At 39.5% G+C, this 27,701-nt stretch overlaps 1 protein-coding gene across 1 annotated transcript; it reads right to left on the bottom strand.

Moving 5' to 3' along the window:
* Window positions 1–27,701, bottom strand: LOC111144644 (melatonin receptor 1A). The gene is made up of 2 exons (XM_022499040.1): window positions 27,476–27,701; window positions 1–869 (listed from the first exon to the last, which is right to left on the bottom strand). Exons 1-2 carry the CDS (start codon window positions 27,699–27,701, stop codon window positions 1–3), a joined length of 1,095 nt encoding a protein of 364 aa, XP_022354748.1.

Raw genomic sequence — 27,701 nt, 5'->3', positions numbered from 1 at the left:
TTAAACAGAGTCCACTTTTATTAGGTTATTTTTGGTCATTAATGGAGAGGCTTTGCACTTAACCCTATGTGCTGCACCATTTGAAATATCGACAAAGAATATTCTGGCTGTACACAGTGAGACTATAATCCTTCTGTATTCCTTTCTGAAATTTGGGTTCAGTAGCCCATATATGATTGCATTGAGGCTGCTGTTGAAATATGCCATGTAGTAACTGGCCACAAAGAGCCACTCTGGTATCCGGGGCCCCATGCTGGCAGGGTCTGAAGCCACAGCAAGACCAATAAAGTTGAGAGGAGCCCAGCAAATGGCAAAAAGGACAAAAACCACAAACATGGTGACAAAATTCCTGAAGTCCTGTGGTTTCATTTTGGGTTTATTGTTGGGTTTCACCCTCTGTCTGACCTGAAGAACCAGGATCCATATTCTTAGGTAACAGAAGATGACTATCATCATGGGAACTATGAAATGGAAAACCACCACAGCTATAGTGTATGCTGAACTGATAGACTGTGCAAAGGTGCAGGAGTAGACCCTTGGGTCATACTGCAGGGTTCCGGTACGCAGGTTGGGCATGACCGCCACAAGCGTCAGCGTCCATATCAGGAACACGTAGCAGAGGGAATTCTTGTTACTGTACAGCTTGTCGTACTTGAGACTGTGGCAGATGTAGCAGTAACGGTTAATGGCAATTCCAGTGATATTGAAGACGGAGCCAATGACACTGAGGCCCATCAGGAAACCACTGATTTGGCAGTGCAGGTAGCCCAGGTTCCATCCGTTGTTAAATATAGATGTCAGCACCAAGGGGTAGGGGTAAACAGCTACCACCAGGTCTGCAACTGCAAGGCTCACCACAAATATATTTCCTAAAAGAGAAAGGTTTAGAAAGTACAGGTTACCCCCCATTTTATATGCATTGCATTGGTTTTCTTCCACAGTTCTTATTTTTTTAAAGAGCTGTTTCTGCAACCCCATTAACCTGGCATCACAGTGACTGCCATATTATAACTGAAATGGAGACCATTTTCATCAGGAAGCAAGCCCACTGTTGCCCTTGTCAAGTCAATTCCACCGTTCGCAAATTCCCGCTTTCCTAAGACAAGGCATATTTCATGTTCAAAACTGTTATTTTTCAAACTATTTGGTTGTTGTTCTTGGACAGCAGTGAACCCTTGACCCTTGGTATAATAGTTAAGAAAAAAAGGTTTTTTTCATCAACTGTCTGGGTTAGAATATTGGCTTCACCCTCTCCTAGCTGTCTAACTGGGGCAAGTTATATTATCTCACAAATGTCAATTTCCTCTTCTGTAAGATGGGGATAATGATAGTACCCTCTCCGTAAGGCCTCCATGAGGCCAAGTTGAGGCATCCCACATCAAATGCTGAGCAGTGTCTGTCGTATAAGTGTTCAATGAATGTTGTTGGTGTTCAATAACACTCTCACCTCAATCTAAAGGAAAAGGTAGAAATGCTTCTAGATTTCATAAAGAACCTAAAGTATAAAATTAAACCCTAAATATTTTCTGTGTTAATATAATAACTCAACACATTTGAAAGTATAAAACAAGGAACTCTAGTCAAATTTTCCAAGATCTCTGCAAGTATGTTCTTTGCTTTTGCAGCTCATTTGCCTTTGTTTCTTACTATTCCTTCTGCCTTCAATGGCTCTTCTTTCTAATTTTTGAAATGCTACCCATTTCCCCAAATCCATCTTAAATGGAAATGCTCCAAGCCTTTATTTATTTGCCCAACTACAGGAAGACCTTCCTCCTTTGTAGGCTTTTAAATCACTTTATTTTATCACATTTGGTTGAGATTAAGTTGTAATAAATTACATTCAATAAAACCTTATTAACTGCATTTAATAGGTACTGGCTAAACAGGAAGGAACAGCCAGGGATCCTATGATCCTCAAACTTAGAAAAACAAAATTAAAAGAGAGAGAAAGAAGTATAAGCGTATGTGTAGAAAAAGAGGCAGCAAGAAATGGAGTGAGCTAGGAAGGAGCAGGGAAGAACATTCCAGGTGGAGTAACTATATATTTTGCCTTTTATTATATTTATTTGTAAAGTTAAGTTTCCTTTATTTCTATACCATAGTGCCCTAAGAGTGTGTCCTCCTTGTAACAGGATCTTGAATAGTAGTTCCCAGTCGAGACTTTTGCTCAACTGCTTGATCACAGATACTAAAATGTGATCTCCCAACATCTGAAATAAAACAACCTTTGTATTTGAGGTTCCTATTTAATTAATTTTACTCCCTATCCCTCCAAAAATTGCAAAGAAGTGAAGTAAAAGAACAGTCGTGGCTAAAAAAAAAGGAAGGTTTTGTCATAGAGGTAGGAATTTTAGATAAATTACTGTAAAAACAATTTCTTTGAAAACTGGTTACATGAGGCCAAATTAAAGCAATAAAAACAAATTTATTTTTCCCCAAAGAACAATTTCAATCACCACTGAAATATTTGAATTCCAAAGTGGGTTTGTTTTAATGAATTTTTAACTCAAAATGCATAATACTTTAAAAATATGTATATGAAATTCAGCTACAAATTACCATCAGAGCAGCCCATTTTTATCCACAGCATCACGATGACGAACTGACATAAATAGAGTTATTTTTAAAGAGCTTAAGTATAAGATAATAAACAATGTCCTAGACTTCTTTCATAGCTTTACTCCTCTGCTCCATTTAGTTTATAGCAATTATGCTTCTTTTTGTTCAAGTCATTACATTAATTAAACCATTAGTTTAGTTTTCTTTGAACTAATCCCCTTTCACAAGTGTCTGGAGAAAGAAAAATTAAGCCATAGAATGTACGCAGATGTGGCTATCAGGTAGCTCAACTGGAAGCTTTTCCATATCTCCTAGGGGTGTGTGTGTGTGTGTGTGTGTGTATGTGTGTGTGAGAGAGAGATGGGGAGGAAGAGGAGTGATAACAGTAATTAAAGAACATCATCCTGATTGTACACATTATAAGATCATCTCTTCCATCTCAGCTCTACGTACCTCCAGAGAGACAGTGATCTATCCTTTTTACAGACACCCGACACTCCCTACAACCAGCACAGCAATGCATTCTGAAACTTAAAATAATTCCTGTTAATGGCTAGCAAATTGCTTTTCTGTTGGATTCACTTCCACTCCTTACTGCAGAGCAATTATGGACTCCTAGGATGTTGAGATGGAGAGAAATATTAGGAATATGAGTGATCACACAGGATAATTCCCACTTTTTAGACGTGAGGAAAACAGAAATACAGAGTTAATCTGGATGAAGTCATACAGTTAATGCCAAGACAGCACCTGTGCTGGTTATTTGTTATCGTGGTGAAGGGGTAGGAGCACGCACCTCTTGGAATGGGCACTGAGTGTGAAGACACTTGTGTCCCTACAAACACTCACCAAAAAACAATCTCAGCAGAAGAGGGTTTGTTTTCATTTTGCTTTGTTAGCAGAAGAGATTCTTAACGACACAGCCTGTGGACATTAATCTTTCCTTGGCCATCACTGTCCCTGACCAACAAGCTCAAAACGTTATCATGCACCAGAAATAGAAGTTACAAATGGGCCCAGCCACATAGACTACGACTCATGAAAATGATCTGGTTATAGCCACTGCTGTCCTGCGGAATCCCCACACTGTCAAGAACAGACCAACACTGATATGCTGCCATTCCCCGGAAATATCAGCCAGACGATAGTGGTAGATTGATCACATTGGACCACTTCTGTCATCAAAGGGGGAGTACTTTATTCTCAGTGGAATAGAAGCATATTCTGGGTATGGATTTGCCTTTCCTGCCCTTATTCACCAATCAGATATCCATAGAATCCCAAGGTGACTTTGTCTTTGTTTATGATAAAAACATTGCTTCTGACTGAGTAACTGAATTTGTAGCAAAGGAAGCAAGGCATTGTGGTAGAATGGCTTATGAAGGTTTAGTTTCAGCATCAACTGAATGAGCATAGGGTAATGTCACCCAGGGTGTAGTATATGTTATAAATCAAGGACTAGATTCATAGATCAGAAAATCAAGTGTGGAAATGGTCATTTTTTCCTCTCAGAATTATCCTAGTGACACTCTAGCAAAGCATTTGCTTCCTGCCTCCACAACTAGGTTCTGTCGTTCTAAAGTCTTGGTTTCCAAGAGAGGAATGTTCTCTACCAAGAGATATAATTGTGGTTTCCTTAAACTGGAAGTTGAGACTGCCACCTGGATACTTTGGACTCCTCATTCCAGGAAATCCATAGACTATGGGGTCACTGTCCCAAGTGAGGTGGCTGATGCTGATTATCAAGGGAAAATTGGGTTGTGACTACACAGTAGGAGCAAGGATGGATGTGTTTGCTATGCAGGAGCTCCCTCCCCTGGAGTGCTTTGGTACCACCATGCCCTGTGATAAAAGCCAATGGAAGGGGCGCCTGGGTAGCTCAGTGGGTTAAGCCTCTCCCTTCAGCTCGATCATGATCTCAGGGTCCTGGGGTCGAGCCCCACATCGGGCTCTCTGCTCAGCGGGGAGCCAGCTTCCCCCTCTATCTCTGCCTGCCCCTCTGCATACTTGTGATTGCTCTCTCTCTGTCAAATGGATAAATTTAAAAAATCTTAAAAAAAAACAAAAAAAAAACCCAATGGAAAATGAAGCATCCCAATTCAGGCAGAAATGCCAATGTGCTGGAGCCCTAGGAAGGAAGGTTTGAGTCACCTGGACAGGCAAGAAATCGATCTCCCCATCTAACATTATACAAAATTTGGGCCTTGAGTTTGTCTTCATCAACCTGTTTCTGTGGCTCTAGCTATCTTGTTCCTAATTCGGTAACAGTTGAATCTGTGTGATGATTTCACCTGAGGAGAATTCATTTCTTTGTGTGGACTCCTCTCAGAACTCTGGCTGGGGGTGCCCATTACCATGGCAAGCTGGTCTCTGGGTTATTTCTCACATCCTGTCTGTGTCAGAGGCCTTTGAGAAGATGCTACCAATACCTTTTCCAAGTGCCCTCTGCCAGGCTGGTGCACTTACTCCTGAATTTTGATGAGTGTTGGTTGCTTCCTTTTACTCGCAGCTGCCTCCTCCAGGGAATTGCCCTCAGTTGAGTAGACAATGAGTGAACAGTTGACAGTGGAGTATAAAAGCCCAGCCCCTTTGCCTTCAGCGGTTGCAATTTTGTGGTTGGATTTATACCTAGAGTCCCCGGCTTGTTGGATCTGGCCAAGTCCAGGCTTCAACTGAGATCCCATCCTTGCCTGACGCTTCCTCTGCCCTAGGCAGCTTCTCTGTTCCACTATAGGTTCGTCCTGAGAGCAGTCCCTCAATAAAGCACGAGTAGCAAACCTGCCAGCTCTCTTTCAGGTTCTGTTTGTAGGCAACCTCACATGGACCTTCAGCTCTGTGATGGGGTTAGGTGGTTTTCTAAAGTCAGCCACTTCTTAGAAAAAAAAAAAAAGAAGAAGAAGAAGAATTACTTACTACGCTATATGACAGAAAACAAACAAACAAACTAGCCATGTTGGGTTGAAATTCCAGACTTAAATCCTTTTTGGTCTTGCTCTTTATTCTTTTCATCCTTGCTATGTGTATGTATGCTTCCAGCATCAAAACAACATGAGACTCTGTGCAGGTGCACAGAAGTCTGTCTCCCTCTAAGACCTCTTGAGGTCCAGGACTCTGAAAGCACAGTACCTGGCACATAGCAGGTGCTCAGGAACAGTTTGCTGAATGGACTAATGTACCCGTAAGTCTCTATACTCCACTCATACAAAGGTGGAAGTTAGTTGCTTTTTTGTTCTTATTTGCCAGGATGTTCATTCTTCAACAAGTCAGTATTCATTCCTTCTTTCATTTTAGCCTGGACTTGAACTTGGAAAGCAAGATTAGAGACCTACTGAATTATTGTTCGTAATTAAAAAAATAAAATTCTGGGATGCCTGGGTGGCTCAGTTGGTTAAGGGTCTGACTCTTGATTTCCAATCAGGTCATGATCTCAGTTGTGAAATTGAGCCCTGCATCAGGCTCCACACTAAGTGTGGAGCCTGCTTGGGATTCTCTCTCTCCCCCTCTTTCTCTGCTTCTCCTCCCACCCCATTCATGCATGCTCTCTCTCTCTTAAAAAAAAAATAATAATAACAAAATAAATAAAACCCTGACTGTACCTGAACTGTGCCTAACATCAAACAGATAAAGATCAGTTTGAACAGGAAAAACTTTGGCTAGTCTTGAAAACATTTTTCATGTGTTTTACACAGCAAATCCACAGACTCGGATCTAAAAAAAAATTAGCTTAAAGAAGAATTTATTTTGTACATCAAGGCTCACGGGCAATGTCTTACATTCTTAAATTTCAAAGGACTATATTTGAGAAACTTGTCTTTGCAGATTGTTAGAGGCAATGCAGACCTTAAGTTTAGAAACAAACATATCTGCATTCAGATCCTGGCTCTGACACCTGTTAAATGACCTTGGGTAAGTCATAGCTCCCCAGAGCCTTCATCTCTTAATATGTAATAAATCAAGATAATAAGGACCATGGTGAGAATTTGAGAGAGTGCGTGGAACACCTCTGGCTTTGGATAAATACTCATTCCTTCTCTTCTGCCTTGACGGAAAGCGCCTGTCAGGTTTCACAGAAGGCTCCTCCCCTGGTCAGATAGCCCTTGCTGAGGCAACATGTCTGCAGGCAAGGACTCTTCCCCTAATCCTTGTCATCTTGCAGAGCTCTCCTTTGGCAAATAAGCCTCCTTCTATCCTCCTGTCCTTCTGGCTATCAGCCCTTTCCTTTCCCTTCAAACAATCAGATAGGGCTGTCCCTCTGTTTCCTTCCCACCTATTTTAAATTCACCTTCCTGTAACATCTGGGTTCTACCCACACCACATTGCTGAAACTTCTGTCTGGTCATCTGTAACATTCTTTCTGAGCCTTCTCTCAGCCTTCATCCTCCTTAAAGTCCCGAAACATATTATCTTGTTCATGTAACACTTGTCCACATACTCCCCACCTTGTGTAAATAGTGGAAGACGCTATCCTGTGGTCCTGATCACATCTAGGAACCTCACTCTGTTGCCTCCTTCAACCCACTTGCTTCCTTGGCTCTTTCGTCTCTTTGTCTCACTTTGTCTTCCCTGTCCTACTCCTTAACTTGGCTTGGCGGTGACTCCCTAATACTGTAAACATAGTTGACTGACGTGTTGTCCTGACTGTTCTGGTACTGTAGCAATTAAAGAGGCTAAGAAACTTTATAAGAAACTAACACACATAACCCTCTTGCTCTAGTCTAGTTCTCAATCAATTTTTAAAAGTGTGAAATCCTGCCAGGAATTCTCCTCATTTTCTAGATCTGGTTACTCTTTTCTCATAAGGGTGGTTTAGGGGGATGCCTGTAATATGTAACCATCCACATTACAGCCAGATTGATTCAGCCTTTCATCTGTAAGCTAAACACAAACTACTGATGTCATAGGGAGTTTGGGAAGATGGCAGAGTAGGAAGACCCTGAGCTCACCCTGCACCATGTTTGCAACTAGATACCATCCACATCCAAGTCAGTAAACCAGAGAGCAACCTCAAGACTGGCAGGACAAACTCCACAGCTAAATATGGAGAAGCTGCATCTGAAAGGTGATAAAGGTCAGAAAGGCAGAGAGAGGCTACCTGCAGGAGAGAAGGAGCTGCACATACGCAGAGGGCAGAGAAATGGGCCCTTGTGACAGGGAGCTCACAGGGGGAAACCTAATCTCCATAAGGTTTGGTTTTAAAACCAAAGGGGTTGAAAATCATGAGTTTGTAAAACCAGCGAGACTTGGAGTCTGGCGCTTAAAAGTCACCTAACTCAGCACTGGGTGAGCCAGGAGGGCAAGTGATAACCAGGTGACTGAACTTAAAGAGACAGCAGCCCATATGGAGAGGCAAAGTAACAACAGCAGTTTATACAACACTGGAGGCAAACGGGAGACAGCTCTGTTCATAATGATTTTGGAGCATGTTGGGGGGTGTCTTTAAAAACAAAGAAGCTGGCAAGTGCCATTTTCTTCCCTTGCCCCCCAGCATAAACACAGAGTCTCTATCCTGCAAAGTTATCATTCGGAATAGTTCAGAATGTTCCCCAGACAAACAAAAGCTCAAGTCCACTGAACCAGTCCTGCATGAAGTATTAAAGGGGACTCTTTCTTTCTTTTTTTTTTTTTCTTTTCAGTGTAACAGTATTCATTGTTTTTGCACCACACCCAGTGCTCCATGCAATACGTGCCCTCCCTAATACCCACCACCTTGGTCCCCCAACCTCCCAACCCCTACCCCTTCAAGACCCTCAGGTTGTTTTTCAGAGTCCATGGTCTCTCATGGTTCACCTCCCCTTCCAATTTCCCTCAACTTCCTTCTCCTCTCCATCTCCACATGTCCTCCATGTTATTTGTTATGCTCCACAAATAAGTGAAACCATGTGATAATTGACTCTCTGCTTGACTTATTTCACTCAGCATAATCTCTTCCAGTCCCATCCATGTTGCTACAAAAGTTGGGTATTCATCCTTTCTGATAGAGGCATAATACTCCATAGTGTATATGGACCACATCTTCCTTATCCATTCGTCCGTTGAAGGGCATCTTGGTTCTTTCCACGGTTTGGTGACCGTGGCCATTGCTGCTATAAACATTGGGGTACAGATGGCCCTTCTTTTCACTACATCTGTATCTTTGGGGTAAATACCCAGTAGTGCAATTGCAGGGTCATAGGGAAGCTCTATTTTTAATTTCTTGAGGAATCTCCACACTGTTCTCCAAAGTGGCTGCACCAAAAGGGAACTCTTTCAATGGAAAGGAGAGACCCAAAGTAATAATGTAAAGGTAGGAAACACAAAAGCAGTTAAAAAGATTATTTCTGTAAAAAATCAGTCAAGAAACAATAATGTATACCTAAAATGTGGGGAGGAGAGGAGAAACAAATAAGTTCAAACTTAAATGACCATCAACTTAATATGGATTGCTGTATATGGAAGAGGTTATATACAAACCTAAGGTAACCATGTATCAAAAACCACTAATAAATATGCAATGAATAGAAGTAATCCAAATGTATCATTGAAGAAAATCAGCAAAACATAAAAGAGAGGGGGCACCTGGGTGGCTCAGTGGGTTAAGCCTCTGCCTCCGGCTCAGGTCATGATCTCAGGGTTCTGGGATCGACCCCCCGCATCAGGCTCTCTGCTCAGCAGGGAGCCTGCTTCCTCTTCTCTCTCTACCTGCCTCTCTGCCTACTTGAGATCTCTATCTGTCAAATAAATAAATAAAATATTTAAAAAAACAAACCCCAAAAAACACAAAAGAGAAGAAGACAAGAAAGGATCAGAGAAAATCTTCAGAAACAACCCCAAAACAAGTAATAACATGGCAATAAATACATATCTACCAATGATTACTTTGCATGTAAATGGACTATACACTCCTGTCAAAGGAGAGTGACAGAGTCACAGAATGGATAAAAAGAAAAACAAGAACCATCTTCATGCTGCCTATAAAAGACTTATTATAGACCTAAAGACACCTGCAGATTGAAAGTGAGGGGATAGAGAAACATCTATCAAGCAAATGGATACCAAAAGAAAGCCAGAGTAACAATACTTATATTGGACAAAATAGACTTTAAAACAAAGACTGTAAGAAGAGAAAAAGAAGGAAACTATATAATAATAAAGAGGATAGACCACCAAGAAATGATAATTGTAAACATTTATGCACCCAACATAGAAGCACCTAAATACATCAAACAGTTAATGACAGACATCTAGGAATTAATCAATAATAATACAATAAAGTAGACTTTAACACCCTGTTTACATCAATGGACAGATCATCTAAATAGCATCAACAAGGAAACGATGGCTTTGGATGACACGCAGGAACAGATATGGATTTAACAGTTATATTCAGAACATTCATCCTAAAACAGTAGAATACACATTTTTTTCAAGTGCATATGGAACATTCTCCAGAATGGATCACATATTAGACCACAAAAGTAGCCTCACCAAATTCAAGAAGATCCAAGTCATACCATGCATCTTTTCTGACTGACCACAATGCAATGGAACTAGAAGTCAACCACCAGAAAAAATCCGGATAGACCACAAATGCATAGAGGTTAAATAACATGCTACTAAACAATGAATGGGTAACCTGGAAATAAAAGAAGAAATAAGAAAATACATGGAAACAAATGAAAATGAAAACACAATGATCCAAAACCTCTGGGATGGAGCATATGTGGTTCTATGAGGGACGTTGATAGCAATACAAGTCCAGCACAAGAAGCAAGAGAAATCACCAATAAACAACCTAAGGAGCTAGAAAAGAACAAACAAAACCTAAAGCCAGCAGAAAGAATGAAATAATAAAAATTAGAGCAGAAATCAAAGATATAGAAACAAACAAAAAAAACACAGAAAAGATGAAACTAAAAGATGGTTCATTGACAAGTCAATAAAATTGATGTACCTCTAGCCAGACTTACTAAGAAAAATAGCGAGAGGACTCAAAGAAATAAAATCACAAATGAGAGAAGAGAAATAACAACCAACATGACAGAAAGACAATCATAAGAGAATATTATTAAAAACTATATGCCAACAAATTGGACAACCTGCAAGAAATGGATAAATTCCTAGAAACATTGGAACTCCCAAAGCTGAAACAGGAGAGAATAGAAAATTAAACAGACTGATAACCAGCAAAGAAATTGAGTCAGTAATCAAAAAACTCCCCCAAAAAACAAAAGTCCAGGACCAGATGGCTTCATAGGCACATTCTACCAAACACTTAAAGAACAGTTCATACCTATTCCTATACTATTCCAAAAAAAGAGAAAAGGAAGGAAAACTTCCAACTTCTTTCTATGGGACCAGCATTACTTTGATACCAAAACTAGATAAAGGCACTACTTAAAAAGAGAACTATAGGTCAGTATCCATAATGAACATAGCTGTAAAAATTCTCCATAAAATACTAGTAAACTGAATTCAGTAATACATTTAAAAAAATCATCCACCACAATGAAGTGGAATTTCTTCTTGGATTGCAAGGTGGTTCAGCATTCACAAATCAAACAACGTGATACATCCCATCAACAGATAAAAGGGTAAGAACCATACGAGCATTTCATTAGATGCAGAAAAATCACATGAGAGTTCAACATCAATTCATGATAAAAAAAAAAAAAACAACCTCAATGAAATAGGTTTAGAGAGAATACACCACAAGATGATAGTCTATCTATGAAAAACCCACAGTTAACATCATCCTTAATGGGGAAAAAGTGGGAGCTTTCCCCCTAAAGTCAGGAACAAGACAAGGTTGTCCACTCTCACCACTTTTGTTCAACATGGTACCAGAAGTCTTAGCCACAGAAATCAGACAACAAAAAGAAATAAAAGGAATCCAGATTGGTAAAGAAGAAGTAAAACGTTCACTATTTCCAGATGACATGATACTCTGCTTTAGAAATAAAAATATATTCACCCATCTTAATTCTACCCAAATACTAAATAACAAAGAATAGACTTTCCCAGAACATTATATTTAAAGCACAATGAACTTTAAGTTTAGCAGTCCTGTAATCCTTACAGTATTAGTAGTGTCCTAAATTAAAAAGTGAGGAAATTAAGCGAGTAATTTGCCTAAGGTCACACCCATTGGATGACAGAGCCAGAATTTTATACCAGGTCCATTGGTCCCAGAACCCACATTATTCAAAGGGAACATATTGCCCCCAAAACTTGAGTCTGTAATAGAACTAATTTTCTACAGATAGGAATGTTTTATATATAAAGTGTTGTATATAAATAACTTTGTATATGTACTGTATTTATATGTATTGTATTTTATAACCAATATAAAACATAACCTGTTTTGTAAATAGGCTTTTAAAAAAGCACTTACATGGTAAGGGGCACCTGTGTGGCTCAGTCATTTAAGCAACCAACTCTTGATTTTGGCTCAGGTCATGATCTCAGGGTTGTGAGATCAAGCCCTGTGTTGGGCTCCACTCTCAGAGGGAAGTCTGCTTAAATTTCTCTCTCCCTCTGCCTCCCCCAAAAATAAATAAATAAATCTTAAAAAAAAAAATAGTTTGTGTTGTAAAAGAATATAATACCTATACAAATGGCCCAAAATGAAAATAGCTCAAGGTATTCCAAACACAAATATAGGAAATAATTAAAGTTAAACTAATAGGATGAATTAAATAACAAAGGTATACATGAAATTTAAATTATTTTTTAAAGATTTTATTTATTTATTTGACACACAGAGAGAGATCACAAGTAGGCAGAGAGGTAGGCAGTGGGGGTGGGGGGAAGCAGGCTCCCTGCTGAGCAGAGAGCCCAATGCAGGCCTCCATCCCAGGACGCTGAGATCATGACCTGAGCCGAAGGCAGAGGCTTAACCCAGTGAACCACCCAGGCGCCCCTTAAAATTATTTTTTAATTGGAAAATAAAACTCTTAAAAGTAAAAATTAAAATTTAAGCCAAATCTTAAAGTAAGAATGAATTAGCTGGAATAGTGTTTGTCTTGCCACAGAACTCTGTCTCAGGCTCCAAAATCATACTAGACCTGGCACAGAGGAGATATCCAACAGACATTTAAAAAAAAAAAGAAAAGAAAGGAATTAATGCATGAATGATAAAAGCACATTATCCTTTTCAATATCACATAAGAAAAGAGTTTTATATTTTAAAGTGTGTTAAGAAAATTATAAAAGATATTTATCATCTTCCATTTAATAACTATGTGAGAAAATGTTTTAAAATTGAAGTTAACAGCCTGGTTGTCAAATCTCCAAGTGGTATTTTTCCAGGCTGTATTACTTCCTTCATAAGATACAAAGCCAGTGTATTATTTGCCAATAGCTATGCTTTGTCTCCATTATTGACAATTTTTTTGAAATTCTCTCCTTGATTCTGCCCCATGTGTGAAGTAGTTTTCATATTTCCCTCTTTTTTTTTTACCTATTCTTTCACCTGATGTTAATACTAACATTTTATTTATGTATTTTTATTTTTTAAAAGATTTTATTTATTTATTTAACACACAGAGAAAGATGACAAGTAGAGAGGAAGGTGCTGGGTTGGGGGGAGCAGGTTCCCTGCTGAGCAGAGAGCCTCATGCAGAGCTTGATCCCAGGATCCTGAGATCATCACCTGAGCCAAAGGCAGATGCTCAACTGACTGAGCCACCCAGGTACCCCTATTCATATATTTAAATTTGAATTTTAGCTACACTACAAATAACTTATTTTAAAATTGTTATGTCACCATAGTTTTTGATGTAGTATTCCAAGATTCATTGTCTGTGTATAACACCCAGTGCTCCATGCAATATGTGCCCTCCTTAATACCCATCACTGGGCTAACCAATCTCCCCCCACCCCCCTCCCTTCTAAAACCCTCAGTTTGTTTCCCGGAGTCCATAGTCTCTCATGGTTCATATCCTCCTCTGATTTCTCCCCCTTCATTTTTCCCTTCATTCTCTTAATGTCCTCCTCGCTATTCCTTCTGTTCCATTAGTAAGTAAAACCATATGATAATTGACTCTCTGCTTGACTTATTTCACTCAGTATAATCTCTTCCAGTTCCATCCATGTTGATACAAATGCTGGGTATTCATCCTTTCTGATGACTGAATAATATTCCATTGTATATATGGACCACATCTTCTTTATCCATTCATCTGTTGAAGGGTCTCTGTTCTTTCCACAGTATGGCTATTGTGGACATTGCCACTATGAACCTTGGGGTGAATTTAGCCCTTATTTTCACTACTCTATATCTTTGGGGTAAATACCCAGTAGTGCAATTGCAGGGCCATAGGGTAGCTCTCTTTTTAACTTCTTAAGGAATCTCCATATTGTTTTCCAAAGTGGCTGCACCAACTTTCATTCCCACCAACAGTGTAAAAGGGTTCCCCTTTCTCCACATCCTCTCCAACATTTGTTGTTTCTAGCCTTGTCCATTTTTGCCATTCTAACTGGTATAAGGTGGTAATCTCAGTGTGGTTTTGATTTGAATGTCCCTGATGGCTAATGAGGATGAACATTTTTCCATGTGTCTGTTAGCCATTTGTATGTCTTCTTTGGAGAAGAAGTGTCTTCACTTCTTCTGCCCACATTTTGACTTGATTATTTGTTTTTTTGGGTGTTGAGTTTGAGAAGTTCTTTATAGATTTTATCAGCCCTTTGTCTGTAGCATCATTTGCAAATATCTTCTCCCATTCCGTGGGTTGCCTCTTTGTTTTGTTGACTGTTTCCTTTGTTGTGCAGAAACTTTTTAAATTATTTTAATTTTTTTCATTTTTAATTGAAGTATAGTTGACATACAGTATTAGTTTCAGGTGCACAGTATAGTGATTCAGCTTTCACATACATCACAAAACACTCACCAGGGTAAGTGTAGTTACCATCTGTCAGACAGTGTCTTTTAAAACAACTCATGAGTACTTCATCTACCAACCAAGTTTTCAAATATATCTTGAAAAATTTTTCTGCTAAATAAGCATGTTTGTAGTCTTAAACCTTTGTATGACATGTCTTATTTTTATTTGAAAAGAAAAGAATTTTAAGTGCCATGATTGAAAGTAATCTCTTTGAAAGTAGGATCCATGTTTTACACAAGCTTAGTACATTGTCTTGTATTTTGACAAACCAACAATAATTTGCTGACAATTTATATTCCATCTTATACTGTAGGTATACAATAAATATTTATTTAAATAAATATTCAATCCAGTAAGCTCCCAAAGCACTCCAAGATCAGAGCAGCTAAGCGTCCTTTTAAGCCAGAAGCTCCACAACTCAAATTCAACTCAAGTAGCCTGAAAAAATATTCAGCATGAAGATTTATTTGTTTTTCTTTTTCTTTTCACTTTTTCTGAGACTGCCTTCAATGTGATTGCCAAAGCGGATAGCTCTGTAGAAGAATAAATCTTAGAGCACCTCAACCAGAAAATCCAGAATTTTATTCCCCAATTGTAGCATCATTGAATTTCACCGAAATTTCTTGAGATGTCACATAGAGCTGTCACGTGTCAGATCAACTTGGTTAGGCAACCTGTTTGAAAGGTGAGAAACTTAGGATGCTGATTAAGGAAGTATCTTTAGACTCCTTAGGAGAGTCTATGGATGATACTGGTGATACCATTTCTGAGCATGAGCAAGTGCCTCCTGAAAAGCAATTAATTGGGGCACCTGGGTGGCTGAGTCCGTTGAGAATTGGACTCTTGATTTCGGCTCAGGTCATGACCTCAGGGTCCTGGGATCGAGCCCTGTGTCAGGCTCCACACTCAGTGGGGAGTCTACTTGAGATTCTCTCTCCCCTCGTCCCTCCCTGCCTGCTCACGCATGCTCTCTCCCTCCTTTTATCTAAATAAATAAATCTTTTAAAAAAATCAGTTAATTGCCTCTGGTAGCTTAGAAAATCCTGAGAGTGTGTGTATTTCATTTTTAGAAAATAGGGCATTTCTGCAAGCTAGGCAACTTAAAACTCCTTAGGAAAAGGAAGGAAAGTCAAGCTACCTTATAAAGACCTTAGTATTTACCTCAAATATTCCAATTATCCTTTTTTTTAAGGCTGCTAATAAAGAATGAGCAGAACAAGGTCCAGAGACTATAGATATTTTTCAAAAGAGGTATTTTTTTTTCAATGGAAAGTGTAGCTGACACACAATGTTACATTAGTTTCTGGTGTACAATATAGTGATTCGGCAGCTGCGTAAGCAATGCTGTGTTCACCACAAGTGTAGCTCCCATTTCTCCCCATACACGGTTACAGTACCATTGACTACACTCCCTATGCTGTACCTTTCATTCCCATAATCTATTCATTCCATAACTGGACTCCTGTACCTCTCACTCCCTGTAGCCATTTTGCCCATCCCCCATCCCCATCCTCTCTGAAAACCACCAGTTCTCTGTATTTATGGGTCTTTTCTGTTTTGTTTTGTTTAGATTCCACATACAAGTGAAATCATATGGTATTTGTCTTTAACTTATTTCACTTAGCATAATATCCCCTAGGTCCACCTGTGTTGTTACAAGTGGCAAGATCTCATTCTTTTTTATGACTAATATTGCATTGTGTTTATGTTTGTGTGTGTGTGTATGTGTGTGTGTGTGTGTATATACCCAGATACACTACATATTCTTTATCCATGCATTTGTCAATGGACACTTAGGTTGTTTCCACATCTCAGCTGTTGTAAATAATGTTGCAGTGAATATAAGGGCATATATCTTTTCAGCTTGGTGTTTTTTGTTTCCTTTGGTTAAATATTCCAGAAGTGGAATTGCTGGATCTTATGGTAGTTCTATTTTAAAGTTTCTGAGGAAACTCCACACTGTTTTCCATAGTGGCTACACCAGTTTACAGTCCCACCAACAGTGCACAAGGGTTCCCTTTTCTCCACATCCTTGCCAATACTTGTTATTTCTTCTTTTTGATAATAGCCATCGTAACAGGTGTGAGGTGATAGCTCGTTGTGGTTTTGATTTGCATTTTCCTGATGATGAGCGATGTTGAGCATCGTTTCATGTGTCTTTTGGCCATCTGGATGTCTTCTTTGGAAAAATGTGTATTCAGTCAGATCTTCTGTCCATTTCTTATTCAGATTGTTTTTTTATGTTGAGTTGTATAAGTTCTTTATATTTTTTGGATATTAACTCCTTTTCGGATGTATCATCTGCAAATAACTTCTTGCATTTGGTAGGTTGACTTTTAGATTTGTTGATGGTTTCCTTTCATGTGCAAAACTTTCTTATTTTGATATAGTCTCAATATTTCATTTTTGCTTTTGTTTCCTTTGCCTGAGGAGACAGTCCTAGAAAATGTTACCAAATGGCAAATATTAGAGAAATGACTGCCTGTGTTCTCTTCTAGGATTTTTATGGTTTCAGGTCTCACATATAGGTCTCTAGTCCATTTTGAGTTTATTTTTGTATATGGTCTAAGAAAATGGTCCAGTTTCATTCTTTTGCATGTAGCTCTCCAGTTTCCCAGTACCATTTATTGAAGAGACTATCTTTTCTCCACTGTATATTCTTGCCTCCTTCATCATAAATTAATTGATCATATAAGTGTGGGTTTATTTCTGAGCTCTCTATTCTGTTCCATTGATTTATGTGTCTATCCTTTTCTGATTATTACAGCTATGTATTATATCTTGAAATCTGGGATTGTGATACCTCTAGCTTTGATCTTCTTTCTAAAGATTGCTTTGGCTTTCGGGACCTTTTGCGGTTCCATACACATCTCAGGATTATTTATTCTTATCTTGTGAAAAATACTGTTGTGTTTTGCTAAGGAATGCATTGAATCTGTAGATTACTTTGGGTAGTATGGACAGCTTAGCAATATGAATCATGAGCATGGAATATCTTTCCATTGTGTCACCTTCAATTTCTTTAATCAATATTTTACAGTTTTTGAAGTGCATCTCTTTCATCTCAATTAAGTTTATTCCTAAATATTTATTCTTTTTGGTGTAATTATAACTAGACTTGTTTTCAATTGAGATATTTTTGGATATTTTCAAATCAGATATTTTAAAAAAACAGAGCCATCAGATGTTAGTAAGAACTAAATGCAGGAGGTTTAATTTAGGACATTTTATCTTTGGTTAACTTTCAGATTTGACAAGAGAAAAGTGATTATGATAAGCCCCATCTTAACTGTGATTAATTTAATGCTAGAAACTGCTACTTTTTTTTCCTTTTTCTTTTTTAAAAGATTTTTATTTATTTATTTGACAGAGCCACAGTGAGAGAGGGAACACAAACAGGGGGAATAGGAGAGGAGGAAGCAGGCTTCCCGCTGAGCAGGGAGCCTGATGCAGGGCTTGATCTCAGGACCCTGAGATCATGACCTGAGCCGAAGGTAGACGCTTAACGACTGAGCCACCCAGGCACCCTGAAAAATTGCTACTTTCTTATGAAATGAATCCTGGAGGATCCAAAAATCAGATCCAAATTTAATCATGTAGCCCTCCAAATCAGTGATGTATTTAGGAGTCTTAAAACACTGTCATGAGGTTTCTAAGCAATTCTGAGGATTGCTTTGGCAAATTTGGCTAAAATTTAGAGTTTGTTAATAATATACTACACAGACCAGAAGGTCATGAAACTTTAAACAGTGGCTAAGAATGCAAGGGGGAAAAGTCAATAAAATGTCTTTAAAAATAAAAAATTGCCTGAATCAATAATTTCAAATCTCAGAAAGAGCTACAGGAGGAAAATGTCAATAGTACTGACAAGAACTCTGTCAGATTGAGGATTATATTAAACATTGATTTTGTTAGCTTGAAATAATTTTCCAAGTCTGTACATAGAGTCAGGTCATAACTTTTTGAATGTCAACGTACTTGTCTGAGAAATTTCTTGTAGCTTCCAGAGCTGATTCATTTTAAATTAGAGAACAGCTTGGATATTGAAATGATCAGCCTCTCAAAGGTTGGATATTAAAACAGTCTTGAGTCACAGTCCTACTTGCTGTGGAGAGAAAAATGTTTGTTTTGAAAGGGAAAATTGTGACATCAGAGAATTTGTGTAATTTCCATAATGCTGCAAAAGAAATTTAGATCCTAAATCTTTAGTTTCTGACTGATTTCACTTCTTACTGTTAATATTGTCCATTTACTTAAAAAAATTTAAAAATTACATAAAAGCTACTAATTATAGAATATATTAATAATAACATTATAATGCCATTATTTCTGTGGTATTTTACCACTTCAAAGTGATTGGTTGAAGGACAGGTGGATGGATGGGCAAAATCTTAATCTATCCTCCTAGCAACCCTGTGAGACGGGTACTCCACTGGACAGATGGAGAAACTAAGGCTTGGAGAGATTGAGTAACTAGATCCCACACATAGCACAAATAAAAGTATTACAGACATGAAAGACTCAGCCTGGGTCTGATTTTAATTCCAGTGCTCCTTCCACTGTCATACTGGGTGGGTCCCTGGAATAAGAAGTACTGATCATTTATCTGTGAATTTGGGGTTTTAGTTTTTTTATATACCTGAGGAGGTTTTTTAAGCAAATAAAACAAAATGTGGGAAAGTGCTTTGAATACTGAGAATTGCCCTATGTGCATAAATACAAAGCACCAGACATTCCAAACAGGAAGTTATTTTTCTGCTTCATCTACAGGAATCAGATCAAAATAGCTATCTGTGAAAAGTAAACCACAGACTACAATTTCACCAATTTCCTACTTTAGTTTTCTCAAGCTTGAGAATGTTTCAGACACAAATCAATGAATTTTTTAAATAAAAAAATAGAGTTGAAAAACTAAATTCCTTTAATTATTAGGGTTAGGTTGATAAGGATGCTAAAAATACTCATAATTTCAACTGGAAATGTTCACCAAAAGATGACCAGCTTTTGTAAAATCAGTTATGGACGGACCAGAACAATAAAAAAAAGACTTAAGTTTTATCAAAAAAAAGTTTTAAGATTTTCAATCATTACAGCAGAGTGGATAGTTGGGGGAATATTGTCTGTTTCAATTGCCCACGTCCCAGAAGTTAGACCTTTGTTACAATTCTATTTACCTTATAGCTGATGTCCATGGATATTAAGTGAATCACAGGAAAGCATCACTTTAAGTAAGAAGAGACTGTAGGATGCAAAATGAACCTTTATGGAGAAAGATTTCTGAAAAGATAAACTGCCTCAGTAGGATTGTCCAAAATGCATTTTCTTTTTCTTTTGAGACTTGGGCTATTGGTGCATATACAGATATTTTGTTTTGTTTTATGTTTTCGGATGTAATGATCCCACAGAACACTGGTTTTAAATCATTAGTAAACCATGTAACTAGCCACCTTTAGGACCTGGATAGAGACATCATGAGTTGATTTTGCAGGAGACATTGTCTGATTCTTTAATTTATAATGTGGTAAAGGGCTTATCTTCCATCCACTTTTGAACACGTGAGAGTGATGTGCTCACTCGTGTGAACCCCCCTGTTCTTTAGATATGTGTTACCACAAATGGAATGGCCAAGCTGGCTGCCAATTTAGGTTGTTCCTCCTAAGTGGTTACATTTTGAAGGGGTCACTGCCGACAGACCTAGAAGAACCTGACCCCAGGAATGCTCCCTGAGGAGGACTGTTCACTCGCACACACCACACGTTAGCTCACCACGCGTGTCCCCGGCTCATCCCACCCAAACTCGCGAGAACCTGCCTAAGTCCCAGAGGACCAACCCATTGTTTCTGTGTAGTTGGTTACTTCATTCTCTTCCAAGAAGGGAGAAATCTATATGGGAAATTTCTAAAACTTGTGTACATGTCTTAGGAAATAAAATAGGGAAACCAGATGTCATACAGAAGTCTTTTTCTCTAGTGGATGTACGACAAGTGACCCAGGTAGTTTAGGATAAGTGAGGCACACTTTCATGAGGACACTGTTTCCTAGCTCTGTGGTGTCCGAAATCACTGCATGTGTCTGTTATTGTACCCACGGTTCTTACACTTCACAAGGAGTTTAATAACCTTGTAAACACAAGGATACCAGAATCAAAAAGGACCCACAGATTTTGTCCAGCCCCATCATTTTACTGATGTGAAAACAGTACAGGGAAGTTGGGGGATGATTTAGCTACAATTGTAAATCCATTCTGTAAGGAAGACCTAGAGTTCAATTCCTGAACCTATTCTCTTTGCAAGCTCCTGCTGGGCTCCCCTGTGGGATCTAATACATTTGTCCCCAGCACAGGATCCCTCAACTGTGTGTGCATGCATGTACTTACACTTGTTTCCACCCCATCTCTGATGCTAAACCTACCACTGTCGTCATGACTTGCCCCTGAGCTCTGTCCCGACATTTTTAAGTTAGGAAAGGAAACTTCCATCTTCCCCTCCCACACCACTCTTCCCCATTCCCACAGGATCCCAAGAGGGTCAGAACTTAGAACTTGCTTTCAGGAATTCGTGAATGTCAGATGATCCAGCAGTTCGGAGGACTATTTCAGCTGTGGTGTTGGTCTGAGTGATTTTGTGGGCCAGCCCTGAAGCCAAATGTCGTATCATATATTCTTTTAAGACATTTATAAGTGAACTTCTGGAATATGTTTGTTAAGTTCAGGACTGTCTTTTTTTGCTGATGCACAACAGACCCAGGAAACAGATACACATGTGACCTCTACTAAGGGATCAAACCTAATGATGGTGATTAAACGGTACTGAAGAACAGGGAGTAAGAAATAATGGGGAAGAAAAAAAGAGAAGGCAAAGGAAGAGAAAGAAAGAGAGCAAAGAGAAAATGAAAGCCAGGAGACAGTGAAGAGAATGGCCAAGGGCTCAGTCAAGGTAGCTGGGTCCCCTTCACTGGGACCCAGCCTGGAGTACTGGTGGACTGATGGTGAGAGTGGCCACGGGTCACGGAGAAGGTAGTGAGCCTCAGCCTTCAGTATCTGAGCAAGGACTACAGAGAGAGAAAGAGCCAAGTTCAGTACAGACAACCATCTGCTTGTGGAGAGTAAAGGAGGAAAATGGACATTGGTGGTCTTCCGTACTTAGACTAGGCATAAATTCTAGTTCAAGTGGTGAATAATAATAATACTACCATCTATCAACAGCCTCATTTCATTTCTCTGAAGTGATGGTCACATGTATGTACATAAGGAAAAATACATTAAGCAGGGTCTTTGTTTTACGCACTCGATTGAGTGTCTTTTGCCTCGATTTAAAAACAATCTTTTTTCAGTAGGCATGCACGCCTGAGACTGTAAGCATCTTAAAAACAGGCCAGGGGCATCCCAGGTTGAAACTCCGATCTCTGAGCCCTAAGTCCATGTCTCTTTGCAGCTTCTCTGAGTAGTAATGCAGAATGGAGAGAGAGAGAACACTCCGTGTCAGCCTGAAAAAAACAAGTGCAAGCGTTCTTGCAGCCAACGAGTTACACTCAAGCCCGTGGTGCAGAGCTGATGCTCCAGTCTTATAGCCATTCTGGGGAACTTCCTGATTTAAAAATAATAATAAACTCCTTTAGGTAGGTATCTTCCTAAAATCTTATGGCCCTGTGTTCTTAAACAGAACACAGTGGATGTGACTGGACCTTTCCTTGAATGCTCAGGATCATGATTAATAAATACATTATTGGACTATATGTTTTCAGGAGCAGTTAACGGTGAGCAGTTATTTGCTTTATGACTTGACTCCCAAAGATTATGCTTGTTTAGTTTTTCTTTCTTTTCTTTTTTTTTTTTTAAGATTTTATTTATTTGACAGATGGAAATCACAAGTAGGCAGAGAGGCAGGCAGAGAGAGAGGGGGAAGCAGGCACCCTGCTGAGCAGAGAGTCCGATGTGGGGCTCAATCCCAGGACCCTGGGATCATGACCTGAGCCGAAGGCAGAGGCTTCAACTCACTGAGCCACCCAGGCGCCCCTGTGCTTGTTTAGTTTTTCAGACCAGCTTTTATTATTTCAACCCAAGTGGTTTGCCGCATGTACTGTTCCTTTAAATGTATCAGTCATCCTCCTAATTTATGACATAGTCTGGACACTAGCCTCTCTCTGTAGGGTACTCTAAAAACAAATCAGCTCTGAGAGAAAGCCTGTTATTTTTGGTTATTTTTATTTATTGGCTATATTCTAGATAGGTTTGATTGCCAAATAATTGAATTTTGAATATACAAGTTATGATCATACTCTTGCTTTAATTTTTTTTATAAAAGTTTTAGTTAAGCATGATGTATATCGAGAAAAGTACACAAATCATAAGTCTACAGTTCAGTTGTTTTTAACAGATTTCAACCAAAGAAAAGATTCTTTGGGAATGTTTGGGTAGCTCGGTCAGTTAAGCATCTGACTCTTGATTTTGGTTCAGGTCATGATCTCAGGGTCCTGGTATTGAGGCCAAGGCCCAGTCCAACTTCAGGCTCCATGCTCAGTGGGGAATCTGCTTGAGATTCTCTCTTTCCCTCTCCCTCTGCCCTCCCCCTACCCACACGCAAACGCACTCTGGCTCTCTAAAGTTGTTTTTGGGACACCTGTGTGGCTCAGTTGGTTAAGCATTTGCCTTCAGCTTATGTCATGATCCCAGGGTCCTTTCTCAGCAGGGAGCCTGCTTCTCCCTCTGCCTTCTTCTCCCCCTTCTTGTGTTCTCTCTCTCTCTGATAAATAAATAAAATCTTTAAAAAAATAAAGTTGTTTTTAACATAGCTTTGTTAGATATACTAGAAAAAAGAGCACATAACATTACCTACTTTGTCCTTTTCAAAGTATGCCTCGTTTTCCATATGCAAAATATCCTTTCCCATATGTGTGAGGCTAAGAAATAGATATTTTCTGTATTTAACATATGTGTAAAATAAAGGTTAAATAACTGATTGCTCAGATCACAGAGTAGAGAGCAAGGATAGTAATCCTAGTGTGCCAGTGCAGGAATCTGCCCATTATTATTGCAATGAAATTTGCTCAGAGCAAATAAGGTATTATCAATTCTAGTATCAAAATTTGGGCAGGAGGGACAGGCAGGGGCAGACATTCTGCCAGCGCCTAAGAGCGTGGTGGACGTTTGAAGCCTGTGTCTGCTCTGACAGACCAGGGTCCCTGACATACAGCTGTTAAACATCATGAATTTCTTCTCTGGGAAGTTGAATGTCAACGTGCCCTCTCGGCAGTGGTGGGGAGGGAGGGTGGGCATAGGTGACCCTGCCATTACACCAGATATCCAAAAGAGAGCTCAAAGCTTGAGATGCCTTAGCATTCTTACTTCCTTATCTCATGTCTTCTATTCTCTTCTTTGCATCTTTTATCCTTAATGCCAACACAATAATGTAACTGAAAGGGAAGGATTGAACAATTGTAAGAACTTTGGATAAACATCCCAAAACTCAGTGAAGATCGGCTATTTCTTTTCCCTGTTTCAAATTACCATCCATTCTAGAAAGCCTCACATGGTTTGAACTGGAACAGTGGTACATCTGAATAAAGAGTCCCAATTACATGAGTATGAAAGTTCAAAAGCTTCACAAACTTGGGGTGCCTGGGTGGCTCAGTGGGTTAAGCTGCTGCCTTCAGCCGCTGCCTTCAGGGTCCTGGGATCGAGTCCCGCATTGGGCTCTCTGCTTAGCAGGGAGCCTGCTTCCCTTCCTCTCTCTCTCTGCCTGCCTCTCTGCCTACTTGTGATCTCTGTCAAATAAATAAATAAAATCTTTAAAAAAAAAAAAAAAGCTTCACAAACTAAAACTCACTCCAAGTCTCCCCGTTAGCTACAGAAAGGCGTTTTATAGACTGTCCTGCTGAAAAATTGCTTAGCACCTGAACAGAATACAAAATACAAAGTTGCATGGAAGGTGCATTTCTTCTAACTCGTTTTCATAAAACAGCAGAAGTAGAATTATTTCGGGCCTGTGAATATTTTTTTAGAGGAAAGTTCCTGCAAGCTTCAAACTTGCCAAGTGTTGCACTTGTTGCTACTAACAAAGCAGAATGAGCTCTAGGGGCAAGCTCTGTGAATTTTATGCCCCACTCCACCACTTAAAGGATGCCTTCAGTTCCTCCTTTGTAGAAGAGGCTAACAGTGGCATCTCTCACCACAGGGCTTCCCCGAGAACTCAGTTCACATAGCCTTCAGAGCTGTGTCTGGCCCACGGACAGCTGCTTTTAGTGCCGAAGGGAGAGAGACTCTTTTTTGTTTGTTTTCACAAGGGAACAAAGGAATGCAATAGACAGGTCAAAGCAAAAGTCCTATTATCAAACCCTTATCCAAGGAATCAAAATAATCAGTAATGCAACACAGAGATTACAAAACAGATTAACCTGTCATAAAAGAGTCCTCTTTCCCGGACCCCAGAGATAGAAGGGACAGTGGAGACTGGCAAGAAATCAGCCACGATGAGAAAGCAGCCTTCCCCCACAGCTTCTCTCCTGGGGATGAGAGAGATAATTCTTCTTCTTTTTTTTTTTTTAAATTTTATTTTTGAGTAGTCTTTACACTCAGCATGGGGCTTGAACCCACAACCCCAAGATCAAGAGTCTCATGTTCCATCCACTGAGCCAGTCACATGCCCCAAGACAGATAATTCTTCTACCATGCTTCTAGCACTGTATTCTCTCATACCCTTCTTTATTCCCCCCAATTTATTTAAATTAAACCAAAAGCAAAAATGACTCACCCATTTTTCTCATCCTCCTATCCCCCCCCCACCCTCTGGCAACCATCAGTCTATATCTATGAGCTTGTTTATTTATTTATTTATTTATTTAAGATCTCACATCTAAGAGAGATCATATGGTATTGGTCTTTCTCTGACTTAATTCACTTAGCGTTATACCCTAAAGGTTTATCCATGTTGTCACAAATGGCAAGATTTCATTCATACATATAAATAAATATATGTTTAACTTCTTTATATATGTATTCATATGTGTTTGTGTGTGTGTGTGCAACATTTTCTTTATCCATTCCTCTGTTGTTGGACACTTAGGCTATTTCTGTATCTTGGCTACTGTAAATAATGCTACAATGAACATGGAGGTGCAGATACCTTTTTGAGTTGGTGTTCTCATTCTCTTTTAGTAAATACCTAGAAGTGGAGTTGCTGGAATACATGGTAGTCCTGTTTTTAATTTTTTGAGGAACTTCCATACTGTTCCACAGTGGCTGCCCCAGTCTGCATTTCAACAATTTACAACAGTGCACAGGGCTCCATTTTCTCTCCACATCCTCGCCAACACGTTATTTCTTCTTTTTGATGGTAGCAATCTGGTGGGTGTGAGGTGATATCTTATGGTTTGATTTTTATTTCCCTGATGATAAGTGAGGTTGTTATGTACATGTTGGCTATTCAGATGTCTTCTTTAAAAAAAAAAAAAAAATTGTCTATTCAGGTGCATTGGGTAGCTCAGTTTGTTGAGTGGCCAAATCCTGATTTTGGCTCAGGTCCTGATCTCAGAGTCCTGGGACTGAGCCCCCGAGTCCTCTGCACTCAGGCACAGAGTCTGCTCGAAGATTCTCCCTCTGCTGCTGCACCCCTCCCCCATTCAAGCTCACTTGCTCACTCTCTTTCTCTAAAACAAAAAAAGTCTCATTCAGATCTTCTGCCCATTTTTAAATCAGATGTTTTTTTCACTACTGAGATGTTTGACTTTTGTATATATTTTAAATATCAGCCCCTTATCAAATGTGATTTGCAAATATTTCCTCCCATTCAGCAGTTTGCCTTTTCATTTTGTTGATGATTTCCTTTCCTGTGCAGAAACTTTTTACTTTGGTGTGGTTTCCACTTCTTTATTTTTGCTTTTGTTGCTTTGGCTTTTGGTGTCAGATTCAAAAACACATCATGTAGACTGTGTCAAGGAGCTTACTGCCTGTGGTTCTTCAAAGAGCCTCTTTTTGAAGGCAGAATTCCTCTAGTTTAAGCCAATCATATATGAAATGAGGTTATTCAATGGACTAACTCAAATTCAGTTCATGGTATCAGGTGATAATCAAGTTACTTCTTAAACTACTCACTGGCCCAGGCATTAAAATGAAAAGGGGTCCCTCCCTGGAGAGAGCTAAAGAAAATCACAGCATTGATCAACTACTCTATTAGAGCATTTTTCCTTCCCCTACCCCACCCACCTCCAAAATGTCAGCTTCTAAATAAAGAAGTAGGCACTTAATCTAAAGATCTGAACATCCAGTGTCCTCTGGAAAATCATCCCTGGTCTTCCACCCAAGAGAAAGCTTCATTTCATTGCTTGGAGGATAAAGCAAGATTAATTAACTCAAACACAAAATTTGCTTGAGTAGCATATTATATGTAAGTATACTCTTTACTGTAACATTTCCTGTTTTAAAATGGAAACTTGTTTAACTTGGAGGAATAGGAATCATGTGTTGGAACCTTGGAAGTCTTTTAAAATTGCGTGCTAAAAACTGAAAACTACTCCAGACAACAAAACTAAAGTAAAGCTTCTCATTTCACAGGCTTATTATTTTCTCCTATTTTAACAAAGTTGTGAGGAAATTATCTGAAAAAACTAAGCAATTGACAAGTTCATTGATCTGATTCAGCAGGACTTCAGGAGGAACTTTCTGCATCCTGTATCTGATGCCTCTCAATCCAGTAAACCTCAAAAATTGATCACTGTGCAGTGGGGCTTTCCCCTAAAGTAAAGAGAACCTGACTTTGGCAAAGTGTTCTACCCCTTAGGGACTTAAGATTCCTTGTTTCATTGTGAGGGGTGGGGAGGAGGGAGAGAAAGGAAAAAACAAAACAAAACAAATAAAAAAAACAAAAACTTACACAGGCAGGTTAAAGGAAAAGTAAATTGATGGGCTTCTCTTTTCCTGTGGGAAAAAGAACTCAAGTCACCTTTTTTAGAAAAAGCTAATTGACCGCTAAGGAGGGGGCTGTGTTCTGCAACATGGCCAGAAAGGGGAGAGGCGGCTGCCGGGTGGACGTAGGAGGCTGCCCGGCCCCGGGAGCCCCTACCTGCATTCCTCAGCTTCTTGTTCCGATACACGGACAGGATGACCAGGAGGTTGCCCAGGACGTCCACCACGATGGTGAAGATGAGGATGAAGGCCAGGGTGCAGGTCACCCATGAGGGTCGCGGGTCTGCGCCCTCCCCGCCTCCGGGCGCCCGCTGAGAGGCATTGAGCAGCGTGCTGCCATTGCCCTTCAGGGTCCCGCCCGGCGCGCCCCACAACCCTGCCAT

Source organism: Enhydra lutris, unplaced genomic scaffold, assembly GCF_002288905.1.
Source record: "Enhydra lutris kenyoni isolate GAN:26980312 unplaced genomic scaffold, ASM228890v2 scaffoldscaffold11, whole genome shotgun sequence".
In the NCBI taxonomy this organism is placed as follows: Eukaryota; Metazoa; Chordata; class Mammalia; order Carnivora; family Mustelidae; genus Enhydra; species Enhydra lutris.
The sequence above is the reverse complement of the archived record's forward strand: the minus strand, read 5'-3'. Positions and strand labels throughout refer to the sequence as shown.

Bases quoted from the DNA above. Each gene is read 5' to 3' on its own strand.
- LOC111144644 (XM_022499040.1), bottom strand. From the start codon at position 27,701: ATGGCAGGGTTGTGGGGCGCGCCGGGCGGGACCCTGAAGGGCAATGGC. The intron at 870-27,475 runs GTAGGGGCTCCC...TTTCTCTTTTAG, and splicing joins CAAGAAGCTGAGGAATGCAG to GAAATATATTTGTGGTGAGC.